General features: G+C 49.7%; 1 protein-coding gene across 7 annotated transcripts in view; it reads left to right on the top strand.

The window, feature by feature from the left end:
* The window catches only part of TET3 (tet methylcytosine dioxygenase 3), a 176,208-nt gene that overhangs the window by 148,984 nt on the left and 14,056 nt on the right, over positions 1-13,168 (top strand). For all 7 annotated transcript variants that reach the window (XM_048829214.2, XM_075123489.1, XM_075123490.1 and 4 more), the window contains 5 exons: positions 3,259-3,352; positions 8,628-8,836; positions 9,774-9,924; positions 10,756-10,845; positions 12,920-13,057. In XM_048829214.2, coding sequence (XP_048685171.2) covers positions 3,259-3,352; positions 8,628-8,836; positions 9,774-9,924; positions 10,756-10,845; positions 12,920-13,057 — 682 coding nt within the window. The remainder of the gene's footprint in view (positions 1-3,258; positions 3,353-8,627; positions 8,837-9,773; positions 9,925-10,755; positions 10,846-12,919; positions 13,058-13,168) is intronic.

The following is a 13,168-nucleotide window of genomic DNA, read 5'->3' as shown; positions in this document are numbered from 1 at the left end:
TTGGGCATAAGCAAGGCTCCCAGGAGTTAACATAGCTGTGAGGTCTGCAATCTTCTGTTCTTGGAGTCCGGCTATCTACCCCATCTCTTCCTCCCCTGAGAAGTCCGAGGGAAATCCACCCACATCCATTTGCGTGGCCAGCACAGAAGAGCTGAGTCGTGGCTCAGAGAGGGGCTGCTCTGCTCTCACATTCGTGGAACCGGGTGAAATTCAGGGGTTAGATTCAGACCCGAGCACCAGCTGGGTCCCACTGTTTGGAGGGTGTAGGTGGTGCACAGACCTCTGTGCGAGCACCCTTCACGAGCGGGGAATCTCACACCATGTGAATCACAGTGGGGGCAGGGCTGGTTTCTGCACAGGGAAGTGAGAAAGAAAGTGTGAAACACAAATGGCTGTATGAGTGAAAAGAAGCGTTAATGATGCAGTGGGCTTGGGATTCAGGAGACCGGGTTTCAATTCCTGGCTCTGCCATTGACCTGCTGGGTGACCTCCAGCAAGTCACTTCCCCCCTCCGTGCCTCAGTTTCCCCATCTGTAAAAAGGCAATGATAATACTGACCTCCTTTGCAAAACGCTTTGAGATCTATGACTGAAAAAGTTCTATAGAGGAGCTAGGAATTCCTGTTGTTGTTCTCTCGTTGTTCTCTCTCAGTCCCTTTAGGGACAGTCTGTTTTTTTTAAATCACATCCATTCTGGCAACTCAGTGGATGCTGATTCTTTTGTGGCATGTGTGATGGGTTGGATCACAGAAACCCCCTTGGGAGCTGCCAAGACTACTTTTGCCCAGTCAGCTTAGGACTTCAGTGCCCTGCCTGGTTTGAGCCAGACCCGCTAGCCTGCTGTAAACCCAGACCCAGGCCTGAACCACGTCCCCTAACAGCTGTAAGTTCAATTGAAAGCAGTTTGGAGAAGTGTGTCTATCTTTAAAACTGAGATGCCCAACTCCCAATGGGGTCCAACCCCCAAATAAATCGGTTTTACTCTGTATAAAGCTTATACAGGGTAAACTCATAGATTGTTCGCCCTCTATAACACTGATAGAGAGATATGCACAGCTGTTCCCCTCTCCCCCAAATATTAATACATACTCTGGGTTAATTAGTAAGTAAAAAGTGATTTTATTAAATACAGAATGTAGGATTTAAGTGGTTCCAAGTAGTAACAGACAGAACAAAGTGAATTACCAAGCAAAATAAAATAAAACACACAAGTCTATGTCTAATCAAACTGAATACAGATAAAAACCTCACCAGTTCCAGTAAGCTCTCTTTTACAGACTAGCCTCCTTCTCGTCTGGGTCCAGCAAGCAATCACACCCCCTGTAGTTACTGTCCTTTGTTCCAGTTACTTTCAGGTATCCTTGGGGATGGAGAGGCTCTCTCCTTAGCCAGCTGAAGACAAACTGGAAGGGTCTCCCACAGGCTTAAATAGGCTTTCTCTTGTGGGTGGAGACCCCCCTACTTTCTGCTGTACAAAGTCCAGCTCCAAGATGGAGTTCTGGAGTCACCTGGGCAAGTCACATGTTCATGCATGGTTTCAGAGTAGCAGCTGGGTTAGTCTGTATCTGTAAGAAGAACAGGAGTACTTGTGGTACCTTAGAGACTAACAAATTTATTAGAGCATAAGCTTTACAGCTCACTTCATCGGATGCACACAGTGGAAAATATAGTGGGGAGATTTTATATACACAGATAACATGAAACAATGGGTGTTACCATTCACACTGTAACGAGAGTGATCAGGAAAGGTGAGCTATTACCAGCGGTGGGGGGGGACCTTTTGTAGTGATAATCAAGGTGGGCCATTTCCAGCAGTTTACAAGGACAGTAGGAGGGGAAATAAACAAGGGGAAATAGTTTTACTTTGTGTAATGACCCATCCACTCCCAGTCTCTATTCAAGCCTAAGTTAATTGTATCCAGTTTGCAAATTAATTCCAATTCAGCAGTCTCTTGTTGGAGTCTGTTTTTGACGTTTTTTTGTTGAAGAATTGCCACTTTTAGGTCTGTAATTGTGGGACCAAAGAGATTGAAGTGTTCTCCGACTGGTTTTTGAACGTTATAATTCTTGACATCTGATTTGTGTCCATTTATTCTTTTACGTAGAGATTGTCCAGTTTGGCCAATGTACATGGCAGAGGGGCATTGCTGGCACATGATGGCATATATCACATTGGTAGATGTGCAGGTGAACGAGCCTCTGATAGTGTGGCTGATGTGATTAGGCCCTATGATGGTGTCCCCTGAATCGATATGTGGACACAACGGGTTTTGTTGCAAGGATAAGTTCCTGGGTTAGTGGTTCTGTTGTGTGGTGTGTGGTTGCTGGTGAGTATTTGCTTCAGGTTGGGGGGCTGTCTGTAAGCAAGGACTGGCCTGTCTCCCAAGATCTGTGAGAGTGTTGGGTTGTCCTTCAGGATAGGTTGTAGATCCTTGATGATGCGCTGGTGAGGTTTTAGTTGGGGGCTGAAGGTGATGGCTAGTGGCGTTCTGTTACTTTCTTTGTTGGGCCTGTCCTGTAATAGGTAACTTCTGCATACTCTTCTGGCTCTGTCATTCTGTTTGAATCTTTTTCCCTAAGTTAAGTATCCTCACACCTTCTTGTCAACTGTCTAAATGGGCCATCTTGATTATCGCTACAAAAGTTTTTTTGTTTCTCTCCTGCTGATAATAGCTCATCTTAATTAATTAGCCTCTTACAGTTTGTATGGCAACTTCCACCTTCTCTGTATGTGTGTGTGTGTGTGTATATATATATATATATATCTTCTTACTATATGTTCCATTCTATGCATCCGATGAAGTGGGCTGTAGCCCACGAAAGCTTATGCTCTAGTAAATTTTTAGTCTCTAAAGTGCCACAAGTACTCCTGTTCTTTTTGTGGATACAGACTAACAGGGCTGCTACTCTGAAACCTGTCATTGTTCCTTCAGTGCTTCTTGATTGAGCATTTAACTTTGTGAATTCCTTTTTCCAGGAACTGACCAAATGCTCTACTAAGGTTATTTAGAAATCAAGCCAGTACACAGCCAATATTCGTAACTTTGAATACAAAAATGAAACCTGCATACAAAGAGGATTAATAGATTCAGTAGATCGTAACTTTTACATGGATATGTTACATGGCATGTGTAGCATAGAACATATTTCAGTTATGTCATATATATTCATAAGCATATTTCCATAAAGCCTTATGGGGGGCACTGTCACAGCATGTCCTTGCTCTTGCCTACACTCATTTGATGCCTTTTTCCACCAGGTATGGTGAGAAGGGGAAAGCCATCAGAATTGAAAAGGTCATCTATACAGGGAAGGAAGGCAAGAGCTCCCGGGGCTGCCCAATAGCCAAGTGGGTAAGTGCCATCCATCTCGGTGGGCTTTCATATTTCTTTTAATATGACTGACTCAGGCCAAGAATGATTTCCCAACTCTTCTGTCATCTGAGTGTGATCTCAAAGTCACCTTGTGCTTTGGGGAGGTGGGGTGATCAGAGAATGTATCTACGGTAAAGGTGCAGGCCCTCAGAGGCCGGTGGGGATGGGCACAGAATGCATGGATGGAGGGATAGATGCAGAGAGAACATTCACACGCTCCATCACCAGGTGGGATATTTTCGTTGGTCTCATGTTCAGAAATGTGAGAGAGCTCTCTCTCTTTTTTTAACTCAAATCCGTCTAATTTTATTTCATTTGCTTAATCTAGCCATCTAAGCTAATCGATTGGATCTGATCTATCTGAGGGGATCTAATCTGTTTTTGCTAATCTGATCTGCATCTAATCTGTGCAATCTAATCTGTTTGATTGGCTTTCGTAATCTAATTATGGGGAGGAGGATGGTTAAAACGCTCGACTGGCACTCAACCAATCTGGGCCCAATTTCTTCGCTATGTGACCTGGGGCAAGTCTTTTGGAAAACTACCCTCCAGCTAGACCACAAATAATGGTCTTGATTCAAGAACCGCTGGATGAAATCCTATGGCCGGTGTTATGGAGAAGGTCAGACTAGATGGGCAAATTGTTCCATTCTGGTCTTAAAATATATGAAAGTCACTTATCTCTCTGTGCCTCTGGGCCCCGTCTTTAACATGGGGGTGACAGTGCTCCTTTTGTGTGTCTTGTCTGTTTAACTTGTAAATTCTTTGTCTCGCACTATGTGTGTGTACAGGTTAGTTGGAGCCTCCAGGTGAAACTGATATAAATAATAATAATCTAATCTACCATAGTTTATCTAGTTATTCGTGTCCTGCTCATCACTGTGGTATTTGGGCATCTCTTCTCTCTCCTCTCTTGACACTGACCCTCCCTGTCTCTCCTCTCCCATTTCTCACTGTAATCACTATCCCATTCCTTTCCCCGCCTGGTCCCTCTCCCTGCCCAGAGCATGGCAGCCAGCTGGCCACTGATTGGACCTTCTGTGCTTTCCAGCGGCCACCTTCAAATGGTAAAAACTCTAAATAGAATACTGGGCCAGATTCAGATCTCATTGGCACCGGTGTAAATTTGCTTAAGGCAATGGAGTTACATCGCTGTAACTGAGATCAGAATCTGCCCCATATGTTGAGAAATTTCTGATTCTTTTCTCAATGACATGAGCATAAATCAGGCGCAACCCCCTCGAAAGCAACTGGAGAGACCGTATCGGCCCATCAAAGTTTCTAATGGCTCAAGCTTGGAGCTGGTATCTCTGGGTTACCAGGAAGTCGAGCTGCCTAGGACCTGCTAGGATGTCTGGCCAAATTAGATCAGTTCCTTGTGGCCATTCTGTAAGAGCCCACCGTGGGATTGTCTCTCGCACTGCATCGGGAGGGACTGAGCTGAGAACAGGTGTCCAGTGAAGATTGCGTTGCTGGAAGGGATGAACGTGATCACCGGGACAGGGTTTGTCTCCGCACTGGGCAGAGAAGCTTGAGAGTGGCTGATAAGAGTGGCCACCGGGGAGCATATGGGAGGAGATAACGCTGGCCCAACAGGGACCAAACAGCGCAGTGCCCTGGGGGGTGGAAGCCAAGCTGCCAGCCCAGTGGTGTTTCTCCACATTGCTCTGTGCTGCTGGCCATTGTGGGGAAACATGAAAGACTTGAGCTCAAGGGACAAAGTCTGACTCCTACATTACAGTCCAGGCTAGAGGCAACTCTGTTGCTGGTTCACAGAGAGAGGGTAGCTGGGGCAGTGCTTCTGGCTGAGAGGGGATCCCCGCAGGAGGCCTCAGCACACGGGGCCTGTTAGCAGAGCAGCTGCCTCTGACAGGAACCCTTTCCAATGTGTTTGAAAGCAGGGAAGGTGCAGTTCTACCATGGTCAGGGGGACGTACCCCGATGTCAGGGTAGGGGTGCTGTCCAGCCGTGAGGGGGCAGCTGCATCCCGATGTCAGGGTGAGGGTGCTGTGCATCTGTCAGGGGGCATCTGCACCCCGATGTCAGGTTGGGGTGTGCAGCTGTCAGCACTGGGGTACTGTGCAGCTGTGCACCCTGATATCAGAGTGGGGGTGTTGTGCAGCTGTCAGGGGGAGCTGCACCCTGATGTCAGGGTGGGAATTAATGTTCTTTGAGGGTGGGAAAAGAAAGTCAAGTTTGAACGTTACCCATGTCCAGAGGGCCAGCTCGTTGATTTCTTTTAGAGCATGTCAGTTGCATTTTTAAACCCATTTTTTGCCGGTGTTAGGGAACAGAAAAAGGTAATTTCTATCCTGAGTTCCTTGTGTTTCTGTGCAGACACGTTGGAGTGTTTGTGTGCGTGTGTGTGGTCGAGATGACCTGGATTCAAACATCCCCAGACACTGGGGGGAGAGGGGGAGGCATCACTGATGCTTTCATAAAACATGGAAACTCCCCCAGATGCAGATACAGGCTGAATGGCAAGTGTGTTTCCTTTCCCGTGACCCTCTCAGATCCCCCATGCTAAGCAGGGCCAGGACGGGGCTGAGAGATCTGCGTGGAGAACCTAGTTGCTCCAAGAAGCAGTGTCTGTGTACCATCAGGAAGTAATCTGAGTTGCTGCGGGATGGCTGCCGCCAGCCAGGTGTAGATGCTGCCTTTGGAGGTCAGACATGCAGGAGCCCTGGTGGCTGGTGGCGACACTGGGGGATGTGGTTTAGAGAAGCAACCGGGTGGGTGTAAAAAGCAGCCAGTGTGAGGAATTCCCCGTGTCTCAGCAGCGGGAGGCGAATGAGTGAGTGAGCCCCAGGATGTGAGAGTAGCAGCGTGTGTGTAATGGACTAGCCGATATGGAAGTGAAAGGCCGTGGCTGAGTAGGTCAGTTGAACCTTGTCTACGTTAGGGAAATTTTGCAGAATTTCCCACCGTTGCTAACCCCCGCACTCAGCTCTGCAGCTGTAAACACCCTGCTCAGAGCAGGTCTCATAGACATGGGGTGAAATCCTGGCTTCTGGGGGTCAGTGGGAGCTTTGCCATCAACTTCATTGTGGCCAGGATTTCACTCTTGAGGCTTAAAAGGCTGGGGGCCTGTCTACACTAGGGCTATCAAGGCTGCTTGCACTGGTGCAGACGACACCTGTGTTAGCAGCGGTGGGAAAAGTTTGCAAAGTCTGCGTGTAATTCCCAAGCCCCAGGGAGGGTCATCGGCATCAAACCTGGGACCACGTGCTTTTAGGGTCTGAGCTAAATGACCCACATCTGCTGGCTGATAGTGTAGCAGGCTCACCAACCTCTGTATGATGCCCAGCCACCACTGGAGAGGGGGACAGCACCTCACTGAGTGATAGGCACATTACCCAGGTGTCTGAGAGATCATTTCAACCCATGCTGATGTTAGAACGTCTGCCTGACTTCAGTGCTTTAGCTCATAGATCTGGTATGAAGTTGCTGTGATTGGCCAAGTCATGACACTGCAATTCCAGTGGCATGCATTGAAATCAGTGGGGATTTTGCCCAAATAAGGGATTCCAAGGTTTGGTTATATATGTTAATAGAGACGTACACACTTTTCTCATGCCTGAAGCTGTTAGTTCGTTAATTCCTCACTGGGAGCTTTGCCCAGATAGGGACCTGAGTAGAGCTCGTTGGGATTTCTTCCGCAAAGTGCTTTTCACCAAAAAAAAGCCAATTTGCTGAAACCTGAACTGTTTGAAGACAGTATTGGTAGAGCCCTGCATGGATACTAAATTTGGATCCGCCTCCAATCTGCCAACATGGTCCGTGGATAGCCGCAGATTTGCAGGGCTCCAGCTGTAAAATTTGGATCCACATCCATCTGCGATCCGCAACCATGGTCCGCAGGTATCCACAGGCATACAGTGGATAACTGCAGATTTGCAGGCCTCTAAGCACGGGGTTCAATGAAACACCCAGCGCGAAAAATTGGGGGTTAAAAAAAAAAAGTTTTAAAGTTGTCAAACCAGAAAATTTAAGGTTTTCAAGCCTAAATGACTTTTCATTTCCAAGGTTTGGAAAATTTACACTAAAAAAGTTTGTTTGGGTTTTTTTTAAAGAAAAAAGGGTGAAGCGGAACCCAAACATTTCCATTGACCCAAAACCAATTTTTTTTCTTCAGATTTTCAGTTCGCAGAATTTTTTGACATTTTGATTTTTCTCCGCATTTGAGGCAGGAATAAATTTTGCAATGTTGAAAAGTCTTGTGGGATGGGAAAGCCATTTCCTGCCCAGCCCGAAATCTGAGTGAAAACTAAAGACCTCAAGATCTGGCCCCTTAATAGTTCCGGGGATCTATACAGGGCTTCCAAAAGTGACTCATGATTTCGAGACATAATAACAGGCAGTGACTTTCAGAAAGTGTGGAGCACCTCCCACTCTGAAAACCTGGCCCCTTTAAAGTGGGCAGCCCGGTTGACTTTTGAGAATCCCTGGTCACCTGCTTATAGGGCCAATATTTTAAAAACATGTACTGAATTTAGGAGAACAGTGGTGGGACTTGTGCTCCTGAATCCCATAGGGCTCTTGAAAATCTTTCCCTTCCAGTGGATTACGTTCTGGTGGAAGAAGCTGGATTGAGAACCCCAGAGAATCTAGTTCCATTTACCCACCAAGTGTTAATAGCACAAGCAGCGTCTGTACAAACCTCCACCGTGTAACAGTGCCCTTGGTGTGTCTCAGCATTGACGCGACCCCTGAGGGAGGGGGGTTCAGGTTGCATGGCCCATTTAGTCCTGAGATTGCCAACTTATTTTGCCTAGACCTCTGACCCCTGAGATGCAGTATGGCCCAGTGGGACAGGTTGTATTCCCAGCATTGCCCATCTGTGCAATCTTCAGCTAGTCACTACACCTCCCTGTGCTTTTCTTTCTCTTCCCACCCTGTGTCTTGTCTGTTTCGAGTGTAAGCTGTTTGGAGCCGGGACTGTCTCTTACTAGATGTCTGTACAGCACCTACCGTGACGCGTCCTGCTCTTGGGGCGATCTCCAGGAACTCCAGTAGTACAGCTGTTCCTAACAATAGTAGTGACTACTGGTCACTACCGAGCAGATCTAGGGGTTGGATATCCCATTGCCGGTCCCCGACTGGAAGGGCCTGCAAGCTCCTCACAGCCATTCCTGGCGAAAGCGAGAAGGAAAACATGCATCTGCGGGCGGTTGGCTCCAGACGTTTTCCGGGGACGTAGCTTCCTGTCTCCACCCTTGCCTTTCGCCACTAACCGTGCATGGCTGCTTTCCAGGTGATCAGGAGGCACAACCAAGAGGAGAAGCTGCTGTGCTTGGTGCGGCACCGAGCCGGTCACCACTGCCAGAATGCCGTCATCATCATTTTAATCCTGGCCTGGGAGGGCATCCCTCGCACCCTGGGTGACACGCTGTACCAGGAGCTCACTGACACGCTCACTAAATACGGAAACCCCACCAGCCGCAGATGCGGCCTGAACGACGAGTAAGTTTCGTTTGCGCTGCAGCCCGGGCGCTGTGATTTCCCCGTCTAAACAGGGGCCTTGGTCAGTGTTTGCATGGGAGATCTTCCCAGGGCTCTTCGGGGTAGGTGACGTTCAGAGTCAGCACGGCCCTGCTGCTGGTGCCGGAGGGGCCGTCTTTCTGGGCGGCGTATCCACCGGAGGCCCTGGTGGCTTGTGCACATTACAGATCTCATGGCGCTTCCTTTCTGCCAGAGTCCCGGTGCTAGCAACAACCCTACATAGGTTCCGCAATGGCATGCTGCATCCATGGAGTCTTGGATGGAAACCAAGGGGAGTTTCGAGCCCAAATCTGTTTCAGCGGAGGCTATGTCTGCCCTGCAGCTGGGAGATAGAATTCCTAGCCCAGGTAGACATGCATGTGCTAGCTTTGATGGAGCTAGTGTGCTAAAAAGACCAGCACAGCCAAAAAGAGAGCGACTTGGACTAGCCACCTGAGTACAAGCCCGTCTGAGCTCCTAGGTGTGTGCTCAGGTGTCTAGCCCGAGTTGCTGTGTGTGCTGCCATGGCGCTATTTTTAGCGTGCTGGCTCGTGTACCTCTGCTGGGAATCCCACCAGCCAGCCGCAGCGGAGACATAGGCTACGTTTGACTTCAAGCTTTCTGAGGCTGGAATTAAGGAGCTGCAAACTCCTGCAAGGAAACGGCTGCATCAGCCCCCTGTGCAAAGGGGAACTAATGAGGGGCACCCAGCTCTGGGCTCGCCCTGTTACAGATTTTTTGTGTGTGGCATGTCGTAAAGACTCACCCAGGTGCTGCCTCACCCAGAGCCAGATTCCAACTGGGGTCAGTGCGTTCTGCCGCCTGGAATTCCCGCTGCAGTGCCCACTGGACACTACGTTGGCTGGAACAGAGCTGGCATCCCCAGTGAGTGGAATTCCGCCTTGTTTTTCTCTTGCAGCCGGACCTGTGCATGTCAGGGCAAAGACCCCAACACCTGCGGTGCTTCTTTCTCCTTTGGCTGCTCCTGGAGCATGTATTTCAATGGATGCAAGTACGCCCGAAGCAAAACTCCCCGGAAGTTCCGACTGGTGGGGGACAATCCCAAAGAGGTCAGTGAGCCCCCTCTGCCTGCCTCCGTTAACTCAAGAAGGGAAGGTAGTGCTGGGGAAAGGTGCTAGAGAGGAAGCTCTTTATCAGAAGAGCCTGGCTTTACAGGTGAAACGATACAAAAAGTAGTCCCAGTAAAGCATTTCTGAAATAGCATTTCTGTTAAACCCATAGGGTGAAATCCTGGCCCCAGTGAAATCAATGGCAAAATTCTCATTATCTTCGATGGAGCCAGGATTTCACCCCAGGGATCTCCAGAGTACAGGGTGATGCAACGTGCTATAAAGCTTTCACAGCCACTCAGTTGGGATAACCCAGACCAGGTCATATAGTTACCTACACAGGGAGAAGTTATCTGATGCTCGAGGGCTCTTTAATCTAGGAAGCAAAGTCAGAACAAGATCCAGTAGCTGGAAGCTGAAGTCAGCAAAATTCATACTAAATATAGATGCGTATTTTTGACAGTGAAGGGAATTGGCCAGTGGGACAGACCCCAAGAGATGTGGTGGATTCCCCATCACTTGGAGCCTGTTGGGTGTCGCTTTCTGTAAGGGACGTTCTAGCTCAGCCACAAGTAATTGGGATTGGTGCAGGAATGCCTGGGTGAGGTTCTCTGGCCTGTGCTACGCAGGAGACCAGACTAGGTGAGCACAATGGTCCCTTCTGGCCTAAAGACCCGCCGCCTGCGTAGCTCACACATGAATTCTCCTCTTGCGAGCTATCTCCCCCTTGTGCTGATGCAAACGCACCTTGCCCCGGTGCGTTCCCCACCCAGACCGTGATCTGGATGAGACGCTGGAGAATAAACACTCCCTCTTTATTCCCTTTCCCAGGAAGAAGTGCTCAGAAACAGCTTCCAGGACTTGGCTACTGAAGTCGCTCCACTTTATAGGAGGCTTGCGCCACAGGCCTATCAAAATCAGGTACCAAAGAAAACCGTTCTTCCTCTCACCTTTGGTATTAGCATTACAGACTCTTAGTTTAGGGCTACTTGGTGTCTGCTTGGATGAAGATCCCACCAGCATAACTGCCCTGATATGGCCACAGTCCCAGCTGGAGCTAACTCTAGGAGAGGTGGGAGGGGGTGTGAAGGAGCTGTCCTGTCATAGACTGACACAGCCCTGAGCCTTTGAATTTCCCCCAGCAATTCTCTAGCAGCGCAGAGCTAATTTTGCCTGGTGCAAACCCATGGAGGTTGGGGCTGGAAATGTAGGTGCATGTCCCTGGTGATACAGCCCAGAGCGGCATCCCTGTGACATGTGGCACGGACACAGCCCTGGCTGGGTGACGTGCCAGCAGAGTGAAGACTTCAGTAGGTGCTAGGCTGACAGCCCCAAACTCCTGTGTTTTTCCACAGGGTGGGCTTCCCCTGGGGGAGACCCCCCTCATCTCTGGCTGTCTCCGTCATCCGTTCAGTCCTTAGGCTGCCAAAAAGGGCACCACGGGCGGTGAGGTTTTATTATGCCAGCGTGGAAGAAAGGGTCAGTCCTGCAAGTCCAATTGTGCAGCCACCTGCTCCGTTGAAATCAGAGGGCACTGAAGGAGCTCAGCACCTGGCAGGCCAAAGACCTCACTCTGAGGCTGGCCATTGTGGGTTGTTATAAAGTGATAGCATCCGGCCAGACGTTGGAGCTTTAAATGCCTTTGGGGTGCACTTAGATTGCACTCTGCCCCTGCGATTGCACGACTCAGCCCCATCGGGACTGATGCAGGCTGGGGATTTTAGTGGCAGAAGCCAGGAAGCAGGATGCTCGGATCACGAGCAACACGGGTTCTGTTTCCAAGGAGGACGTTTGGCAGCAGCTTGGAGAAAACACACCCAAGGGTGGGTGTCCACAACAAGGCCGGGGAAGCATATATAGCCTGGGCTCAGCTGAGGCTCTAAGGCATAGAAGAGAAGGGTTGCTGTTCGGGGGTGATGACTGGAGAGATGCCCAGGGCAGATGTTACGTCCATGCAGGAGCAGGCTCACCCCTCTGCCTTTGGATTTATGCTGGTGGCATTGAGATCAGAGTCTGGTATCTGGGACACAGCCAGCCATGTGATCCCTGCCTACCCTCCTTCGCCCGTCGCACAGCCGATCTGGAGGCAGTCACGACTGAGCCCTTTGTGTGTTTTATTTCAAGTAAAATACAGTGTGTTTGTATCTCTCCCCTCGCTCCCTCCATGATGTACCAGGGTCCCACATTTCTCTCAATGGGCTTTTTTGTGATAATAGCCCTTAAGCATTCACCTACTTAAAAATGCACACATGCTTAAGGTCTAATTCTCATTCACACTAAAGCTTCTTTGCACTGCTCTGGCCTTACAGGGTCTGCCTACGCTGCACTGAAAACCCGGGTCTGTGGGACCCGCTTGTGGACTTGTTGTTTCCAAGCCTGTGCTGGAACAGCCAGACTGCACTGTAACCCTGGGCTTGCAATTGCTGCGCCCACGCCGTGCACAGCTGTGCTCGCCTGTCCATACTGTGCCATGCAGCCCTTCTCACTCGCGTCTGCAGCTGAAGCTGTGTCCACATGGCAGAACGACAGGGCTTGAACCCGAGTCTTGGCAGGATTCGGGCTCTGACCCACCTCCCTGGCAGGGTCCTGAGTGCCTGCTGGCCGAATCAGGCTGATTTGTGGGTGGATGGAAGGAGGGCTTGGGCTCAAACCTGAATCAGAGCCTAGACTCAGCATGCAATGTAGAGGTACCCAGAATGGGTGTAGATGGTCCCACTAGAGTACAGCCAGAACAGTATGAAAGGGCCTCAGTCTAGCTGTGAATTGAGCCCCTACGTGTTTTGCTGGGCTGAGGCCCTACATCAGCTCTCAGCCTGCGGGTTGCTCGTGCCAATGGAGGCTCCAGCAGTTGTCTGGAGTGTCACAAGTCTCTTCCCAGGCCCCTGATTCCGGCCCATTACTGAGGTGGCTTTGCTCAGTAACAGGTACCTCCGATACGGGCAGGCTTCCATGTGGCAGCGGAGTAACAGGAGCCATCTCGTTTCCCTTGGGCTAGGTTACAAACGAGGATATCGCAATAGACTGCCGGCTTGGTCTGAAAGAAGGAAGGCCGTTCTCTGGGGTGACCGCGTGTATGGACTTCTGTGCGCATGCTCACAAGGATCAGCATAACCTCTACAACGGATGCACAGTGGTAAGGAGGCGTTTTCATTCTCGGCTTAGGGAAAGAGGGAGGGGAGAGCACCCTTCTCTTGCAAGGTCATCTCGGTGTCGGGTGAAAGGTGCCTGGTCTGTAGGATGGATG

The sequence above is a fragment of the Caretta caretta genome, chromosome 26 (genome assembly GCF_965140235.1).
Source record: "Caretta caretta isolate rCarCar2 chromosome 26, rCarCar1.hap1, whole genome shotgun sequence".
In the NCBI taxonomy this organism is placed as follows: Eukaryota; Metazoa; Chordata; order Testudines; family Cheloniidae; genus Caretta; species Caretta caretta.
The sequence above is the reverse complement of the archived record's forward strand: the minus strand, read 5'-3'. Positions and strand labels throughout refer to the sequence as shown.